Source organism: Drosophila mojavensis, unplaced genomic scaffold (genome assembly GCF_018153725.1).
Source record: "Drosophila mojavensis isolate 15081-1352.22 unplaced genomic scaffold, ASM1815372v1 contig_231, whole genome shotgun sequence".
In the NCBI taxonomy this organism is placed as follows: Eukaryota; Metazoa; Arthropoda; class Insecta; order Diptera; family Drosophilidae; genus Drosophila; species Drosophila mojavensis.
In genome coordinates this window covers 9,488,443-9,506,736 of record NW_025318772.1, presented here as the reverse complement: position 1 = coordinate 9,506,736, position 18,294 = coordinate 9,488,443, and the positions used below count along the sequence as shown (strand labels likewise).

General features: G+C 44.3%; 3 protein-coding genes across 3 annotated transcripts; 1 reads left to right on the top strand and 2 right to left on the bottom strand.

Annotated features, from left to right (window-relative positions):
* Positions 1–148: 148 nt before the first annotated feature.
* Positions 149–7,470, top strand: LOC6575452 (DNA polymerase theta). Its single transcript, XM_002001425.4, has 8 exons — positions 149–2,034; positions 2,092–2,465; positions 2,523–3,079; positions 3,133–5,554; positions 5,621–5,828; positions 5,888–6,689; positions 6,747–6,859; positions 6,920–7,470. Exons 1-8 carry the CDS (start codon positions 276–278, stop codon positions 7,228–7,230), a joined length of 6,546 nt encoding a protein of 2,181 aa, XP_002001461.1. The 5' UTR covers positions 149–275; the 3' UTR covers positions 7,231–7,470.
* Positions 7,471–7,512: 42 nt separating this feature from the next.
* LOC6575451 (rhodanese domain-containing protein CG4456) lies at positions 7,513–8,054 on the bottom strand. Its single transcript, XM_002001424.4, has 3 exons — positions 7,934–8,054; positions 7,699–7,858; positions 7,513–7,637 (listed from the first exon to the last, which is right to left on the bottom strand). The coding sequence occupies exons 1-3, from the start codon at positions 8,052–8,054 to the stop codon at positions 7,583–7,585; spliced, it is 336 nt and encodes a 111-aa protein (XP_002001460.1). The 3' UTR covers positions 7,513–7,582.
* A 190-nt stretch (positions 8,055–8,244) lies between these two features.
* LOC6575450 (EH domain-containing protein 3) lies at positions 8,245–18,057 on the bottom strand. Its single transcript, XM_002001423.4, has 3 exons — positions 16,441–18,057; positions 9,216–9,389; positions 8,245–9,149 (listed from the first exon to the last, which is right to left on the bottom strand). Exons 1-3 carry the CDS (start codon positions 17,663–17,665, stop codon positions 8,944–8,946), a joined length of 1,605 nt encoding a protein of 534 aa, XP_002001459.2. The 5' UTR covers positions 17,666–18,057; the 3' UTR covers positions 8,245–8,943.
* Between the last annotated feature and the right edge of the window lie 237 nt (positions 18,058–18,294).

Sequence of the window (18,294 nt, the reverse complement as noted above, 5' to 3'; positions counted from 1 at the left end):
AGTATGTGTTTAAAAAAGTATACATAAATAATGTATTCCATCTTTTTAGATTTCAATTTGAATTCAATTAGTTTTTACTCATCGATATATAGGGAAAATATCGCAAACACATCGATACAAATAGCGCATATAATGTGCTAAAAATACCCAGCCAAAAATTAGGTTGGCAGTCCGCGCTTGAACTTCGCGGCAATTTTTTTTGTTTTTGTTTGTTTTTATTTTTGTTTACTTTTTATTTTAATTTAAATTGTATTATAATAGATTTTTTAATAATTATGGCATTTTCACAATCGTTCGAGTTTGGCGACAGTACATTCATGAAACTGGAGAATGAATTAAAAGCACCCAGCAGCGAAAGGAGCGGACACAATATCAAGCAGGAAACAAATGCCTTGGAAGTCATACAGGAATCGCCGCCAAAATTAAAATTGAAGTCTCAGCGCATTTACACGCAATCGAAGTCGAATAGATCGAATGTATCCCAGCGCCAGCAATTTCGACGCAGTAAATCCGACTCCAAGCTGGGAAAAACTACAGCAGCAACGAATGGCAGCTGTGAAAGATATTCACAGTTCTTTATGGACAACTTTTCGTATGATAAAAGTCATGAGAAGAAGAATAGAGAGGAGTCACTAAACGATGAATCGTTAATGCGTGTCTCCCAAATCCAGGCCGACTTGGACGCAGACAAATTATCGCTTGAAGGCAGCTGTGAAAATTTAAATACCACCTCCATCTTTGAAGCACAAATTTGCACGGAAGATGTTTTTGGCACTGAGACGGAGCCGGAACCGGAGCATGGGGACAGCAGAAGCAAGTCACCCATTGAATTGGCAAATTCGGATGAGAGCAGCTTTCTGGCACCAGCCAAGGATCCGCACGCGGCACAACAACTGCAACAGGATCTCATACGCAGTCGCTGCGAGCTGGCCAAGCAGAATCTTGGTTACACGCAAAAATGGACCCAAAACCTGAGCAGCATGTCACCCAACCAACTGCACCTTTCACCCAGTTGTCCTGCCGCCAAAGAATCACCCCGACCTCAACAACCTGTGGATCTCAAAGCGCTCAAGCAAATATCCGCCTGGAACTTGCCGCACAGTGTGCTAGCCGAGTACAAGAAAAAGGGCGTCGTAGAAATGTTCGACTGGCAGGTGGAATGCCTTAGCAAGCCGAAGGTGCTCTTCGAGCACTGCAATCTAGTCTATTCCGCACCCACGTCAGCCGGCAAGACGCTGGTCAGCGAGATTCTGCTGCTGAAGACGGTGCTGGAGCGCGGCAAGAAGGTGCTGCTGATCCTGCCCTTCATTTCGGTGGTGCGCGAGAAGATGTTCTACTTGCAGGATCTGCTAACGCCGGCTGGCTATCGCGTGGAGGGCTTCTTTGGCGGCTACAGTCCGCCCGGTGGCTTCGAGAGCATTAACGTGGCCATCTGCACCATCGAGAAGGCCAACTCGATTGTCAACAAGCTGCTTGAGCAGCGCAAGCTCGAGGATCTGGGCACTGTGGTTGTGGACGAGGTGCATCTCATTTCGGATGCGGGCCGTGGCTACATCCTGGAGCTGCTGCTCGCCAAGATCTTGTACATGTGCCGCAAGCAGGCGCTGCACATCCAGCTGATCACCATGTCCGCCACCTTGGCCAACGTGCAGCTGCTGCAGCAGTGGCTCAATGCCGAGCTCTACATCACAGACTTTCGCCCAGTGGCGCTGAAGGAGATGATCAAGGTGGGCAGCAAGATCTATGACAATCAATTAAAACTCCTGAGGGACCTAAGTCGCACTGCGGATGTGCCGGCACTGCCTAACGATGGGGATCATGTCGCACAGCTGTGCATCGAAACGCTGCTGGAAGGTTGCTCCGTGGTGGTCTTCTGTCCGTCCAAGGATTGGTGCGAGAACCTGGCCGTCCAGCTGGCCACAGCCATGCACACGCTCATCAAATCCGAGAGCGATGTAGGCAAACGACTCCGAGCCCAACTCAACCAGCAGGCCATAGACGAAGTCAAGCAGCAGCTGCGCGACATACCCACAGGTAACTCAACCTATATATACGTATTGTACTATGTAAACTCAACATCATCATTCACAGGCCTCGACTCGGTCATGTCGAAGGCGATAAGCTATGCGTGTGCCTTCCATCATGCCGGACTGACCACGGAGGAGCGCGACATCGTGGAGGCCAGCTTCAAGGCGGGCGCCCTGAAGATTATTGTGGCCACCAGCACCTTGAGCTCCGGTGTGAACTTGCCTGCGCGGCGGGTGCTCATCCGCTCCCCCCTGTTCGGAGGCAAACAGATGAGCTCGCTGACCTACAGACAGATGATTGGACGCGCTGGCCGCACTGGCAAGGATACCCTAGGCGAATCCATACTCATCTGCACCGACAGCAATGCGCGCATCGGTCGGGAACTGGTCACAGCACAGCTGAAACCGATTAGCTCCTGTTTGGATCTGGATGACAGTGTGAGTAGCGAAACAATCAGATTGAGTCGGAAATCTGAATTATTTCTTATTTTGCAGACACATCTGAAGCGCGCGCTCTTGGAAGTGATTTCGTCTGGCGTGGCCAGCACCAAGCAGGACATCGATAGCTTCTTCAATTGCACATTGCTCAGTGCGCAGAGAAAGATTGCTGCAGCAGTCCAAGAGGAGCAGGAGGAAGATGAGGCGCATTTCATATGCGACGCTCTAGACTTTCTGCTCGAATACGAGTTCATACGCCTGCAAACGGATGAGGAGACGGATATGCAGAACTACGTGGCCACGCGGCTGGGCGCTGCCTGTCTGGCTTCGTCTATGCCACCAACGGACGGGCTCCTGCTCTTTGCCGAGCTGCAGAAGTCGCGACGGTGCTTTGTCCTGGAATCGGAGCTGCACGCGGTCTACCTGGTGACGCCCTATTCTGTGTGCTATCAGCTGCAGGATGTGGACTGGCTGCTCTATCTGGATATGTGGGAGAAGCTAAGCCCTGCCATGAAGAAGGTGGGTGAGCTGGTCGGCGTCAAGGAGGCATTCCTCGTGCGTGCCATGCGCGGCCAAGCCAAGCTGGACTACAAGCTAATGCAGATCCACAAACGGTAGGCGGAGCAAAAACCCAAAGAGAATCATTCACTCAATTGTTCCATTGCAGCTTCTATACGGCTCTGGCTTTGCAGGAACTGGTCAACGAGACGCCCATCAATGTGGTGGCCCACAAGTTCAAGTGCCAGCGCGGCATGCTGCAGAGTCTGCAGCAGATGGCCTCCACCTTTGCCGGCATTGTGAGCGCCTTCTGCAACTCCCTGCAATGGTCGACTCTGGCGCTGGTCGTCTCCCAGTTCAAGGATCGGCTCTACTTTGGCATACATCGCGACTTGATTGACCTAATGCGTCTGCCCGATCTGAGCCACAAACGCGCGCGTGCCCTGCACGATGCGGGCATCACTAGCTTGGTGGAGTTGGCTTCCGCCAATGTGCTCGCTCTGGAGCAGGTGCTATTCGATTCGCTGAGCTTCGATTCGGCCAAACGGCATGAGAATGAGGACGAGCTGCAGGCTGCGCAGCGCAATACGGCCAGAAACTTCTACATCACGGGCAAAGCTGGGATGACTGTGGCCGAGGCGGCCAAGCTGCTCATTGAGCAAGCGCGTCAATTTGTGCAGCACGAAATCGGAGTGGGCAGCATCCAGTGGACGCAGTCAGCCAAGGCAGTCGAGCAGCTGCACATGTCCCTAGAGGAGGCGCCAGCAATGTCCGTTGAGCTGAGCTCGCAACGAAAGCGCAAGACGCCAGACAGCGCTGAGAGGCCGAGCAAGTTAGCGAAGCTGGATGAGCAAGTGCCTCAGTCCATAAAGCAAATAATCAGCAAGAGTGGACAGAAGTCTGGCAATGCAAAGGATGTAGAGTCAGTAGTTAGAGAAACGAGTCCAGCATTTGTGGCTGGCAAGGCAAGCAATATAAAGAATGTGGTGGGAGCAGCTAAAGATTTAAGGAGAGTAGAAACTGTAGATCAGGAGTTAACTCCAACTGTACCTGGAAAGGCAAACAATGTAAAAGCAGAAACCAAAGTAGAAAAACATAGAGCAGCAGTTGTTCCGGATGTGAAGCCAAGTTCAGCAGCTGTAGCCACGCCACCGAAGCCTCTGCTGGAGCGCAATCATCGCAGCTCAATCAATATCAAAGACGATGAGAAGCCCAGCACAAGCGCCGCCAGTCGCAAGGAGCTGCTGCAAAAGGAGATTGAAGAACGGCGACGTGTGGCCATGATGAAGATAAACAAGAAACGCGCTGAGATGGAAAACATGAGCAAGGGCTTGGTTGGGGATGCGCCACCAAGGACAACCTCTGGGCAAACGCCGCCGGCAACCAGACAGAGGGAAAGTGGGAAGGAAAATCTGCCCAACAAGGACTTCAAGACGCCGACAAGACTGACGGAAACCAAGTGCAATAGCGGTAAGGAGACGTTGGCTAAGCAGCTGCCACGACGCAGTCCACGTAATCATCAAGGCACGCAGGCGAACAAGCAAGCTGAGGCAGTGGAGCTGAATCAGAATCAGGAGCAGGAACTCTTCGCTAGCGACGACTCCTTCATGCTCAACACGGGCCTGACGGCTGCGCTGACAGCTGCCGAAAGCAAAGCCCAAGCGGACGCCGATGAGATACCCAGCTCGCAGCCGAAGGCAGGTACTCCAGGCAGATGCCGAACCCTAGTCTCTAGTCAGTTGCTGCGCTCGCAACGCAGAAGAACTCCCAAGCCGGGCGCAGCCAGAGGTGCTCAGCTAAGAGAGCAATCCACAACGAGTTCCGCCTCCTCCAGAGAAGCTCAGCTGAAAGAGCAAGCCAAAGCGAGTTCCCTGAGAGAAGCAAACTATGTACAGGAATCGAATTCGGCGTCTGCCAGCGACCATCTATCCACGTCGGCTGCCGCCTCCTCCTCCATAGAGCTGTCTAATCTCTCCCTGGAAAACTCGCTGATAAAGAATCCATTGCAGCTGAATGCTTCACACATACTCAGCTGCTCCAAGACGGAGGAGAATGCGTCCAGCTTCAGCAGCATTGACATCGTGGACATCTGCGGCAACAGGCAACTCTTCCGGATGGCTCTCCAAGAGCTGCTCCAGTCGAAGCGCTGCGGCTTCAGCATTGGCCTCCAGCCGCAGACGGGCAAACGAAAGCCACTCATTGGAGGCAATCTACTCATTAACCAGATGGCAGCTGCGGCAGAGCGTGAGGCGGCTGCAGGCACGACCATTCAGTTCCAAGTGGACGACAGCTCCTATTTGGCGGGAATCGCCTTTTGCCTGAACGACAATGTGGTCTACTACATGAACATGCAGCCAGAGGAGGAGCAGCAGCAGCAGCAGCAGCAGGTTGGCAGTGAGCTGAAGGTGCAGCAGTTGTCCAGCCTGCTGAGTCGTCAGGATCTAACACTGCTCTCACACGATGCCAAGGAACAGCTGAAGGTGCTGCGCCAGGCTGTGCCCCAGCTGAACGACATCCAAGTGCTGCTCGAGGATCCAAAGGTGGCCAACTGGCTGCTGCAGCCAGACAAAACCCTTAGCTTTCACAACATGGTAACAACATAGCTAACAGGTTGCTCCAAAGCTGCCAACTAACCAGTTCCAACTCTTCCATTGCAGTGCCAGCAATTCGCGCCGGAGTGCGGAGCGCTGGCTAATCTTTGTGGCAGTGGGCGTGGCTACAGCAGCTTTGGTCTGGACGCCAGCAGCGCGATCATGGCCAAGGTGCGTGCCTCCATTGAGGCTTGTGTCACAGTACATATATTGAACGGACAGCTGGAGAATCTGGAGAGGATTGGTACTGGACAACTGCTCAAGTTCTTCAGAGGTTGGCCAAGTTGTATGCCCTTCATTATAAACCATTTCATTGTTGAATCCTCTCCGCAGAGCTGGAGATGCCTATACAGATGTCGCTGTGCCACATGGAGTGCATCGGATTCCCAGCCAAGGAGCACAGCTTGCAGCGCCTCTTCCAACAAATGATGGCGACCATGAAAAGGCTGGAGAGCAAGATCTATGAGCTGCACGGTTCTCGTTTCAATTTGGGTTCCACGCAGGCGGTGGCCAAAGTTCTGGGACTGCATCGCAAGGCCAATGGGCGCGTTAGCACCTCACGCCAAATTCTGGAGAAGATCGATTCGCCCATATCTCAGTTAATATTGAACTATCGCAAGCTGAGCATGTTGCTCGCGAAGAGCATGCAGCCGCTGCTCAAGTGCTGCCAGGCGAACCGGGTACATGGCCAGAGCATCACCTATACAGCCACTGGACGAATCTCTATGTCGGAGCCGAACTTGCAAAATGTGGCCAAGGACTTCCATATTGAATTGGGCAAGGAGCAGCTGAAGATCTCGTGTCGCAGCGCCTTTGCGCCCATGGATGAGAAGCGTTGCCTGATCTCTGCAGACTTCTGTCAGCTGGAGATGCGCATCTTGGCGCATCTCTCGCAGGACAAGGCACTGCTCCAAGTGATGAACTCCACCCAAGATCTCTTCACAGCTATTGCGGCGCACTGGAACAAAATAGACGAATCGAACGTATCTGAGCAACTGCGAAACGGCACTAAGCAAATCTGCTACGGCATCGTCTATGGCATGGGCATGCGCAGCCTCTCGGAGGCATTGAAGTGTACCGAGCAGGAGGCGCAAATGATAACGGAGCAGTTCCACCTGGCCTACCCCGGCATAAAGTGGGTGCATTGCCTTATTTCTTATCATCTTTGTTTATATCTGTTTCTATTTGGCAGAGCTTATACCATGAAAGTCGTTAAGTTCGCACGTAACAATGGCTACGTGGAGACCATCACAGGCAGGAGACGTTACCTGGATCACATTAACAGTGGCGAGGTGCAACTGAAGAGTCTGTATATTCAGCATACATGCAAAGATCTCTTTAGCTCTAACGACATCTTTCTTACAGCCCAAGCGGAGCGGCAGGCCATCAACTCGACTATTCAAGGCTCTGCAGCTGATATAGCCAAGAGCGCCATTCTGCGCATGGAGAAGAATCTTGGTCGGTATCGCGAGAAGCTGGGCTTGGCCAAAAACGCCGTAAATCTCGTCTTACATCTGCACGATGAACTCATCTTTGAGGTGCCCACGGACAAGGCCAAGAAAGTGGCAAAAGTTCTAAGTCTAACAATGGAAAACTGCGTCAAGCTGAATGTGCCGCTGCGAGTGAAGCTGAAAATCGGACGTAGCTGGGGAGAACTTCAGGAGGTCAAGGTTTAATACTGGGGACTAAAAGCATCCCTGGAAATTTACTGACTCGGAAGGATGATGTTAAGGAGAAAATGCATCCGCTTTGAATCTGCTTGAAGTATGTGCGCGATATGCCCGAAAACCCGAAAATTAATAATCGACTCAATGTAGATACAAAAGCCATCGATTAAGCAGACCAAGCGCGAACAACCCCTTTCTCCTGCAGCCAGCCGGAAAGCTTAATAAAATGCCAATAAGCTCTTTTTCGCATATGTTAAACGACTACAGCGTATAAAAGAACAATACGCTTAATTGATAGTAATTTCACAAATAATTTATTACTTTTGAGCTCACATCTACTTTCGGCTTCCAAGAGTTAAGCTTATTTACTTTGCTTTTGCTCCCATTCAGTCCATGAGCCAGGATAGGCTTTGGCGCTGCAAATAAACATGAGTGAGTGCTGCAGCATTGCAATTGCATGTATGTATGTGGTCTTACTTAGCAAATCCAAGTGTTTTGACTAAAATAGCGGCACGGGCTGCCCTGCCACCGGCTTTGCAGGAGAAGATCATTTCAGCATCGATCGGCGGCTTTTCACGGCCATAACATTTCTTGAATTCTTCATCGGGCAAGTTGAATGCCTTTTCTAGCTCGGGTACTAGAACATGCACGTACATCATGAGTCAGCATAAAAAAGTCGGCTAGTTAATCTCTTGGTAGCGTAATTACTTACGAGGAATGTTAATGCTAGCAGGCAGTACACCAGTTTCTTCTAGTTCGGATTTATTACGTACATCGAATAAATACTTATGCGGTTGATTTGGTATATCTTTCACTTCCTCGTAGGTGGCCATTATAATCAAGTTATTAAATGCGAGAGAAACCCAGAGAAGCAAATTTACTTTTGACTATCAAGGAAAAGCCGGTCGGTTAGTATGCTAGATTAAAACATCGACTCTAGCTATCGACTATCGAACACTGGCAACTTGACAAGCAACGCAGTGTGACCATACAGCTCATGAAAAATAACGCCTTTTCGTATGATTGATTTTCAAAATACATTTTATTCGTAATTTACAAAATGTTTTTAAATGTAATTTTCATTTTACAAGAATTCACTATATATGTGGCGAAGGCATTCAATTGCACAATTTTCATTGCATCTGGGTTAAATTAAACATGATATTGCAAATAAATATATTACTTTAGTTCGATTTCAATGTGCTCTCGTATATGTCTATGTATATATATATATATATATATACATATAAATATATATAAAATATGTGTATCAAAAGTAGTAGTACTTTCACTAACTTCATGCATTTTCATTATCATCGAACAAGTGTTTATTATCATTATGCACTTTACTCTTAAATCAACATTTGACGTTATTTAGTTATAGGCAGCACTTATACAGAACTGTATTATTATTATAATTTGTTGTTTTACAATTCCACTAGCTAGTTTTTATATATATTTGTAATTCTTTCTCGCTTTACAATTTAAAATTGATTTGTTATCCAAAAATAGTTGTTGCTGTGTTTGCATTTTTTCTGATATTTCTTTAACTTACAGTTTTTTATAACGACAAAATAAAGTACATATAAAAAAGAATTTCTGCGAAACAAAAAACGTATAACAAACACGAGTGCAGCATTAATATTTTGCCAACGGTTTGACGAAGGCAACATACTTCGTGTGTGCGAATATTCCTCATTTGGTACGGTGACGATTTCGGCATTAAGCGAAACGCTTTGATGGTGGGACCAAATGCTCGGGCAATGTAGTTGGCAGCTCACAGCCATCGAGCTTGACATTGATTAAGTGCAATGCTAGCGCGAATTCATCACTATCCAAAAAGCCATCGCAATCAATATCCGACAGTTTCCAGATTTTGCTAAGCACAGAGTTGGGCAGTTTTGATTTGATGAGCTCCTGCTTTGCAGCTGCAGTAGTGAAAGTTCAGATGTTAGAGCAATCTTTCAATGTTCAATGATATCTAGAATACATACTTGAGCCAGAGATTTTGCCATCGACCGGTCCCAGCCCGTTGAAGATGGCATCTGTACGTGGCTTATCCTTGTTGCATATCCACTCGTGCTCCCCGTAGCCAGCGTCGATGCCCTCGCCCTTCATGTAGCCGAATGGTGAGACGTTGTCATCGATGACGCCCTCGAACGCACCACCTGCAAGAAATTACAGAGAAAGAGGAAATGAATTTATTTTCCGATAAGAATTATATTTACATTTATATATCGCTATCTGGTCAATTTATTGAGTATAGCTATTTATATTTTTATTGAGTATGTAATCTAACATCGATAACAGTGGTATGCCTTTAGCTCCTTCTCTAGGAAAGCAATGATGCAATGTCTGCTGATTAACCATGTAATCTAATCAATTACATATCGATAACAATGCTATCTGTTCATCTCCATCTCCAATACCGGTCAAGCAATTCAAATGCAGATTCATTGAGCATGAAATCTAAGTGGTTCACACACACACACACACGTACGTACACACGTTCAATTGGGCGCAATTAAAAACCTTCAGTTTCGTTTAGGCTACAATTGAGATGCCGCCACATCGTGACCATCATGCGAGAGAGTTAAGTAGGCACTTGGTCTGCGCCCCTACCTCAACAAGTGCAACAATAAGCAGCCCTGGCGCATAGTAAACGAGCTTGACGCAGCATGCCGCAAGTGCAGTCTTTGCATACCCTTCCAGAATATTATTTACTTTTTGAGTGCCATTTGTAACGCAAAGTAGAAGACATCGTCCATCAATGGCTTATTGGTATCTCATCTTATCTTTACTTTTTTTTCTCTACTCTTCTCTTCACTTTGCGTCAAGAGTATTTGCTTTTCGGCGAACCGAAGTAAATTAGTTATCAATTAATTTGCAAATCTTTAAACCAATAGAAATAGGTACATATATTGGCTTGCTTACATCAATAGCTGTCTCTGGCTCTGGGTCTGGCTCTGGCTCTGGCTGTGGGGAATCGAGTTTGGAATCGGGGTGGACGATTGTCTCAATTGGCTTTGCGTTGTCTGTGTCTGTGTCTGTTTCTGTGTCGTTCTCGATATGGCCTACTCTACTAGTGCAGCTGCTGAACAGCCGAAGCTGCTGCTGGCGCAGATTTTGCAGCCAGCGATCGAAGCGCTCCGCAAATTGAGCACTTTGTGTGCCAGGGGTCAGAACCTGGGGCTCCTTCTCCTCCTCCAATTCCTCCTCATCCTCTGTGACACAAATGCATAAAAAGAAATTAGAACGAGAGAGTGAGACAGAGACAGAGACAGGGATAGAGAGAGAGTTGCTGGTGCAAGAGAGTGACAAGGAGGTTACCCTTGCTTCAACTCCTTCTCATCCTCTTCTGAGTTACAAATGCATAGAAAGAATTCAGAGTGTGAGCTAGGCAGATTTGCTGATGCAAGAGCGTGACAAGAAGACTCCTCTTACGCCAGCTCCTACTCCCATCCCTCTCTCTGTCTAGCTATGCAAATGCACACAACGAAATTACAGCAAGAGTAAGACAGAGACAGAGACAGAGCGAGAGCCAGAGTTGCTGGTGCGACAGCGTGGCAAGGAGTTCACGTCTCCTCTTTCTGCTCCCTCTTTGCTAAACAAATTTACAAAGCGAGCGAGAGAGAAGGGCACTGAGTTGCTGGTGCAAGAGGGTGACACAAAGCGTTCAAATCATTCTGACGAACGTTGGAAAAATCTACAACTAAATAAAACAAAATTAGTGTGCCATTGTCAAAGTAGAGAAGAAAAGAATTGGCCAACTAAAAAGAAGAAGAGCTCGAAACAAGAAAGCTCGCAGAGTAGGTTGAAACTTTTTAGCGACTTCTTGCTAAACATTGTGATATTTGCAAATGTGTTCGTCATACAGTACAGACACACACACACACGCATACATACATACATATATATACTATATATGCAGTTATGATAGAAGATGAGCGAACAAAATAGACGAAAACTAAAATAAACTTGTCGAGAGCGTGTGGAAATTTAATGAAATTTGCTTGCCTTGAAGCACGATCTGTGACAAGTGTTAGTGGAGAAAAAGACTATTAAGGTTTGTAGACTATCTAGATAGCTTCCAGTTATCTGAGCATAGCATAAAATCAAGTTTGCTTTAATTTAGCTGTGATGATGGCTGCAAAGTTCTATAACTACTTTTTATTATACATACATACATACAATATATGTACGTATATTAAATCTCTTCATATTCTATACTGTCACTTCGTGATATTACGCCTCTATAAACTTGTATCACGGAAAGAAAAACTATTTCATTCAAAGGTCATTTGCCCGCTTAAAATACCAAACAAATTTGAACGGAAATGCAGCAAGAGACGAAATGACAAACAAAGGCACAAATCGGAAAATCGGAAAATCAACGAACAACAAATGTAAATAAACGATATATAAGAAAGAAAGAGAGAGTGAGAAACGACATCAGAACCGGCACATTATTCAAGAGAAACGAAATTAGCATCGGAATTGACGTTTCGAGTGTTCTTGACTTTGATTTTTCGCTCTGCTCAGCTCCGATTCGTTTCTTATGTCGACTTATCAGCGCATTCTTTTATTTCTTTTTTATTATTTTGGTGGGTATCTTTAAACGTTGCCAGTCCAGCCCCTTTGCCAACTGCTGGGGTAATTCAAACAAGTTCATTCACTTGTTCCCTGCATTTTTGGTATACCCTGCAGAATCAGGGCACTTTAGTTTCATGGCACAATTTGTAACAAGTTTTCGCTTCAGGCGGGCCTATTTAATTTATTTCGTTTTCACTTAAGGTTTCTCTGCTTCTCACGAAGTTATAATGGTAATGTTGCCCATTGTGCATCGAGCGAGTACCATACAGTCATTTAGAGCCGATTGTAAAGGTTTGTTTCTTTTTTTAGGCTACTGCGAAACCAAAGTAATTTAATTGAGGGAAATATTTGGTCAGGCATGACGCATTTATAAGCCGATCGAATGACATCAGATTTGATAGCTTTGGAATTGGGTTGGATTATATGCACATACACATATTTATATATGTATATGTATCTATCTACATAGTATGTGAATAAATAGCGATGTGGCAGTCAAGTGGACCTTCAGATTAGCCACTCGCCCAGAGCTTAAAATGCCTTTATAGAATAGTTCTCTAAATACAGACGGGGTAAATCATCAAATAAATGCTTTCATCCTGCATTTAGTGCGAGTGTCTCTCTTTCCCTCGCTCTCTCTATATATATCTTTGCGTCTCTTTTTCTGCCTCAATTTGAATTTGAATTTGTAGTTGAAATTTCTGGAGCATAGGATGGGGCCACTTAAAGGCACACGCGACACGTCGGCGCCATAAATTGATCCGCGGCCTCAGGTTGCGTTGAGGTGAGAGACAGCTAGATATAGAGAGGGATAGCAATTGGAATCGGAATTGGAATGAATTGCATTGGGCTTGGCTAGACTTAGCTTGACTCGTGCCAGTTTTGTGCGGCTCAGAGACAGATCAAGGAGGCGGGCAAACAAATTGCATTCATACAATTACATATGTATATCAAATGATATTAAAACTAATGTCCAAAAGAACAATCTAAAATATTTTTTATATATGGTAAATAGAAATGGAGAAAGATATACAATGTGTGAGATATTTGGCTAAAGAAACATTCAATTTAAAAAGACGTTCGTCTAAAATGCATACACTTTTCAAGCTACCCTCGTTCATTCATTAATCATTATTCTGTTATTTCACGTTACGTAATTTAGCTACTATACTACACAATGTGTGGCAAGTGTGTGCATTTTTCGCCTATAAGTATTCCTTTCAGCCAATTTATGTCATCGTTGTATTTGTTTTATTAGTCCGCATGCTTCATTTGTTAGCTAATAACTATTTTCAATCACACGCACACACACACACGCACGGACACTCACATACTTGTGCCTAGCTAGCACGTCTAGTTTGTTATTATACACAAAAACAGCTGGTCACATTTTGTTTATTAAAATCATTTTTTGTAGCAAACACACACACACACGCACACACACATTAATATCATATATATAACGAGTATCTTTCGCATAAGTATGCATTATATTTATAAACATAGCTGGTCACACTTGCCGTTGAAAGCATTCCTCTCGCAACTTTTCGCAGCAGAAAACTGATCATGTGGCATATGTATGTGGCATACATACATACAACATATGTATATAAGGAATTAATATTTATTAATATTCTATTTATTCTGCGCTCATTTGGTTTTGATAACAAAGCGAGTTCTTTGTTGTTGGAAATTAGAACAGCGCTAACTGAGCAAGGGGCGGGCAATGGCACTAGCATGGGCCACGCACTAACTAATACCCTACACATGTGAGGCATTAATATTGAATGATTCAATATGTAACGTATAATAATACGTATAACGTATACTAATACATGCTCCTAATAATACTCAACACATGAGGAACACTAATATTTAATGAATCCATATATAGCTGTCATTTATACATACATATATATTAATGACTACACTAATACATACATCTTAACAATTACAGTTGAGTGCAGGGTTCTACTATTCGGCTATACGAAATTTTCTCTTTTTGCTTGTAGTCAAGTGTAAAACTTAAATACTAAAGGTTTATAAACCTTGATAAGAGTTAGCATTGATTTTTATCTATCTATCTAAATATTTGCTTACTTCTCTAACTGGAGAGCAGCCTTTGGCACCGCGACAAAAGATCGAGATAATCATAGCAAACAGAAATATCCGTTAGTTGACTTGGCCCACTTGCATTTAAGATTAATATTTCTCGTAATAAACAATTTATTGGGTGGAAAATGAACAGGTGGCAAAATGGAGCAACAGCCAACGAAGCACAAGACCTTGAACTTAGCTCAGACACCGAAGCAAAGTCGAACCGGGCAAACAAATGGGCGTCAAACTAACAATGTTCGGGTTCAGAGGTCGCACATACAAAATCATGGAATATAGTTATAGAAGCGACAATTATAATCGCTTGTATGTGTACAGTATATACTAATGCTATATATAGAAACTAATGCATTTGTTAGGCTGTGCTTAAGTACACTCGGAGAAAATTGGTGATTGAAGAAGTATTGATGTAATCATAAGAGAAATTATGACTATAGCTATATTTACTGGAAAAGGGCTCAGAGTATGGATGGATATGTATGATCTTATCTCTTATATGTAAGTTGAGATCATGCTTTCCAAGAAATATATAAACTAGATGTTTCTTTGTGTGTACTTCAATACTAACAATAAGTTTAAGGCTAACAGTAAAATACTTGACTAAATGAAGGAAATTATTAAGTTCGAAGAACTAATCCAATGTAGGCTATACCATAGTCATATACCTACATATGTAGTTTATGGAAAACTAAAGGAAGGGGGTATATCATAGTTGAGCCGGTCGCAACTACTCAATGCTCCCACATTTCAGCAAGCATTCACCGGACAATTGCTCCCCAGTCATTAGGGTTTAGTTTTACGTGGTAGCCATTGCTGGGTATTTCGTAGTCTATCATACAGTCAGAGCACAATAACAGTTCAGTTTTCACTCGAATCTATTTAGTCTGTTGGCCATTGTCATGGTTGGTTGACCACCGAATCTGGATGCGTCTATGTCCAACTCTTAGCTATGCGCTGGACTGTAAAATATAAATATATATATATACTATTTTATCTGTGTGTGAGCTGTAGCACTTGGAAGTCGCACTCCACTCGACTCTCAATGCCCCTATTTTTCATTATCCCGTGAGTCATGCGTTGACGTATTTTTCTCATTTTTTTCACATTTTGTTTCCAGTGCTTACATCATGGCAAACAATGCGGTTCGATACTTTGTTATCACTCGGACATGACGACAAGCGAGCAAGTCTGATAATATACATAACTTGAGCTAGCACTCGTGACCACGCCCCGAAAAGGCAACATTACTTGTACGCCCCGTTTCCAAGTACAAACTAGAAGCTTATCAGAACACAAATGCCATATAGTTGAGCTGGATATAAGAGGAGACGAACAAGTTCACTTAGACCGCGGCGAATGGTAGCACAACATTAATTATCTCTATCTCTCTCGCTCTCTAATATTTACTTGAACTATATTTCGGAATTTTCGCCAAAAAAGTGCGTCTGGCATAAGGTTTCAGTTCTTATCAGCAAAAGTCGCTCTTATCGCTCTGTTTATGTAGCAAATACTATACATATATGTATAAATGTATATGCATATATTAATATAGAGATCTACCTGACTCTATGCTTGGCACATTACATAAGTGCGAAATGGGGAAGCTGCTTATGTATCTTATCGGACTTCCATATTCTATATAGAATCGTACAATGTATATATTTATTGAATTTCAATATATATAGAAAACCAGTCGAAAAGAAAATTTTCAATATTCTTTTGAAAACCTTACTTTCCCGCTCTTTCACTGAATGCTGTGCGTCGATCATCAATCAGTCAATTCGTCAATATATACAGATTGATATAAGTATACATATTTGACTTTAGACTATAAGCGAGTGGATATGCCCAAGTACAGTTCCTGAAGCTTTCATTTGGCCTGCATGCGCTGCTACACAGTTAAATTGTAATTGCTACAGCCATTAGATACACATATACACATGTACGTATATGCCTACGTGCGTGTGTGTGTGGTAGAGCCAACGAAACTTGTTTTCCACAATTTGGTATGACTATTTGATAACTAGGTCAACTTGATTTGCTATGATTTTTTGTTTTGCAGCATTTGCGCGTGCGCACCTCATTATTAAGGCAAAATAAAACAATTGATAGAGAGAGATAAAAGGAAAAAATAAATTGAAATCTGTAAATTAGTAAAAAGGAGTAAATGACCTTGCACAGTGAAACTGAAAATACTAAATTTGGCATGCCTTTTTGCATATATCGATAAACGATCTCTTCTCTTATTGGGAGCAAGTGAATCAGGCGACTTATCGCATACAATTAGTCACGAACTAAAAATATAAACGAATATAAAAATTAAGTGAATGTGCAATGCAGGTCGTGATTCGATACTCAAGTATCGTTTCTGTATGCAGGCGGCAAGTGTGACTAAAGGTTAGGCTGATTAAATACCTTCAATTGCTGGACGAACCGAAACAAGAGACAATTGTAGACAATTAAATATATGTATGTATATCATATCAATTATAGTACTCGAATGGGACTCACCCTTGACAACTGGGTCCTGCACAAGTGTCATTTCCTCCTGTGGTATCATCTCCATGAGGCGCGCTATATCCTTGGCCAACATGTTGTCAACAATGTCCAGCAGATGCGGTTTCAGCGAATGGAATTTGGTGAAATCCTGGTGTTGCAGCACCTCTTGCATCTTCTTGATGTCTGGGAAATCGCCCGGCGATATGGAGTGCTCACGCTGTATTCTGTCGTACACCTGACCAAGATTCTTAATCAAATCCTTCTTTTTGCTATCTTTGCCAAACACTGAGGGCATGTCCTTGCGCAGCTCTGCTATGATGAATGCATGCACCTTGGCCAGCCTCGCGCGCTTGATCAGATCGTTGAGCTTGCGTAGTGCCGCATTGCGGGGCAGTGATTGCAGATCGCGGAACAGATCCTGCTCCTCATCCTCAAACAGCCGACGATTCGCATCGAAGCGCAGCGGTTGATCCCAAAAGCTGCCTATATAGACGCGCGCCACCTCCGGCGTCTGCAGCACTTTGCCCAGCGACCACATCAGTGCTCCGTAGACCCGCATCAGCTGCTGATGGTCTATCATATCCGCTTTGTTCAATATAATACGTATCTTATCGTCGTGCCCCTTGAGCGCCTCGATCGAGCGTCGGAACTCATCGGATATATCCAATTTATGTGCATCAAAGAGCAGTATGATGCGATCGACACGCTCCGCGAACCATTCCAGAACGCCGGTGAAATCGTAGCCACGATCGATGCGCTGCTTCTCGCCGGACAAAATGCCGGGCGTGTCCACGATCGAGATGGCATTCAGGACGGGCGATGCTACGGTGGAGCACTGGAAACGATTTAGAAATGCATTGCCATACTTGGATAGCGGGCGGAACTGTTTCTTAGGATCGACAACGAGCGCATTGCCGGGTATAACGCCCTCCTTATCATCATACATAACGGCTATGAACCGATCCGTTGTCGGCTCCGGTCCGATACGTATGCCGGGGAAATCGCGCTCTAATAAATACCGGATGAAGGTTGTCTTGCCCGTTGAATATTGGCCGACCAGTAATATCATTGGCTTAGCATCGAAATCAGGATCTTCCAGTTTCGGCGAATGGAAATCATGGAACTGGTAGTGTTCTTCCAGCGGCAACAGTTTGCTGCGATATATTTTTTTCAGTTCGCCGATAACATTTTCGACCACCTCCTGGTTCTTGGTCTCGCGCTTCAGAAAACTAAACATTTTAGCTAAATACACTCACACAACTATTAAATACAAATTTAGTAGCACAATCAAACAGACGGAGCAGAAAGGCAGCGTAGGCAGGGCGGGCAGACAGATGGGAATTACTGCAACGACGACAACTTTACTAAATATATATACACGTATATATATTTATTGTATTTTTTATTTGCTTATGGGTATTCGGGTAATAGAAATATATATATATATATTCAATAACTGAATATTTTTTTATATTTTATGCTATGTACACTCGATTTTTTGTCAGCCGAGACGTCGCGTATGATTCACGCGCGTTCGTATTATTTTTGGAATATGTGTAACAAAAATGTTGGTTGGTGCAAAGCGACGACGACACCAAGGCTGCAATTTCAACTCCAAGTGAACTAATGTGTCTATCGACTTGTCGCATCGATATTGCGATATATGCTTACAGGGTTGCACATTATTTGAATGCGATTAGTTTATTCGGCCACTGTTTTAATCACTCTTCACTCTTTAATGTCCACATCTGATTAAGCTCAATTACAAATTAAATTAATAAGCTTGAATCAATTTGAAAATAATTTCAAAGCATCTAAATTATGTTTGAACCGGCAAAGCTGGACGTATTGAGCGAACTCTGCACC

What these genes read in the sequence shown, in the direction of transcription:
- LOC6575452 (XM_002001425.4), top strand. Translation starts at nt 276, where the DNA reads ATGGCATTTTCACAATCGTTCGAGTTTGGCGACAGTACATTCATGAAA. An exon ending in ACTGCTCAAGTTCTTCAGAG is followed by an intron (nt 5,829 to 5,887) that starts GTTGGCCAAGTT and finishes TCCTCTCCGCAG; the next exon opens with AGCTGGAGATGCCTATACAG. An exon ending in TGGCGAGGTGCAACTGAAGA is followed by an intron (nt 6,860 to 6,919) that starts GTCTGTATATTC and finishes TCTTTCTTACAG; the next exon opens with CCCAAGCGGAGCGGCAGGCC.
- LOC6575450 (XM_002001423.4), bottom strand. Translation starts at nt 17,665, where the DNA reads ATGTTTAGTTTTCTGAAGCGCGAGACCAAGAACCAGGAGGTGGTCGAA. An exon ending in GCAGGACCCAGTTGTCAAGG is followed by an intron (nt 9,390 to 16,440) that starts GTGAGTCCCATT and finishes AATTTCTTGCAG; the next exon opens with GTGGTGCGTTCGAGGGCGTC. An exon ending in TGGCAAAATCTCTGGCTCAA is followed by an intron (nt 9,150 to 9,215) that starts GTATGTATTCTA and finishes TCACTACTGCAG; the next exon opens with CTGCAAAGCAGGAGCTCATC.
- LOC6575451 (XM_002001424.4), bottom strand. Translation starts at nt 8,054, where the DNA reads ATGGCCACCTACGAGGAAGTGAAAGATATACCAAATCAACCGCATAAG. An exon ending in TGCTAGCATTAACATTCCTC is followed by an intron (nt 7,859 to 7,933) that starts GTAAGTAATTAC and finishes TGCATGTTCTAG; the next exon opens with TACCCGAGCTAGAAAAGGCA. An exon ending in AAAACACTTGGATTTGCTAA is followed by an intron (nt 7,638 to 7,698) that starts GTAAGACCACAT and finishes GTTTATTTGCAG; the next exon opens with CGCCAAAGCCTATCCTGGCT.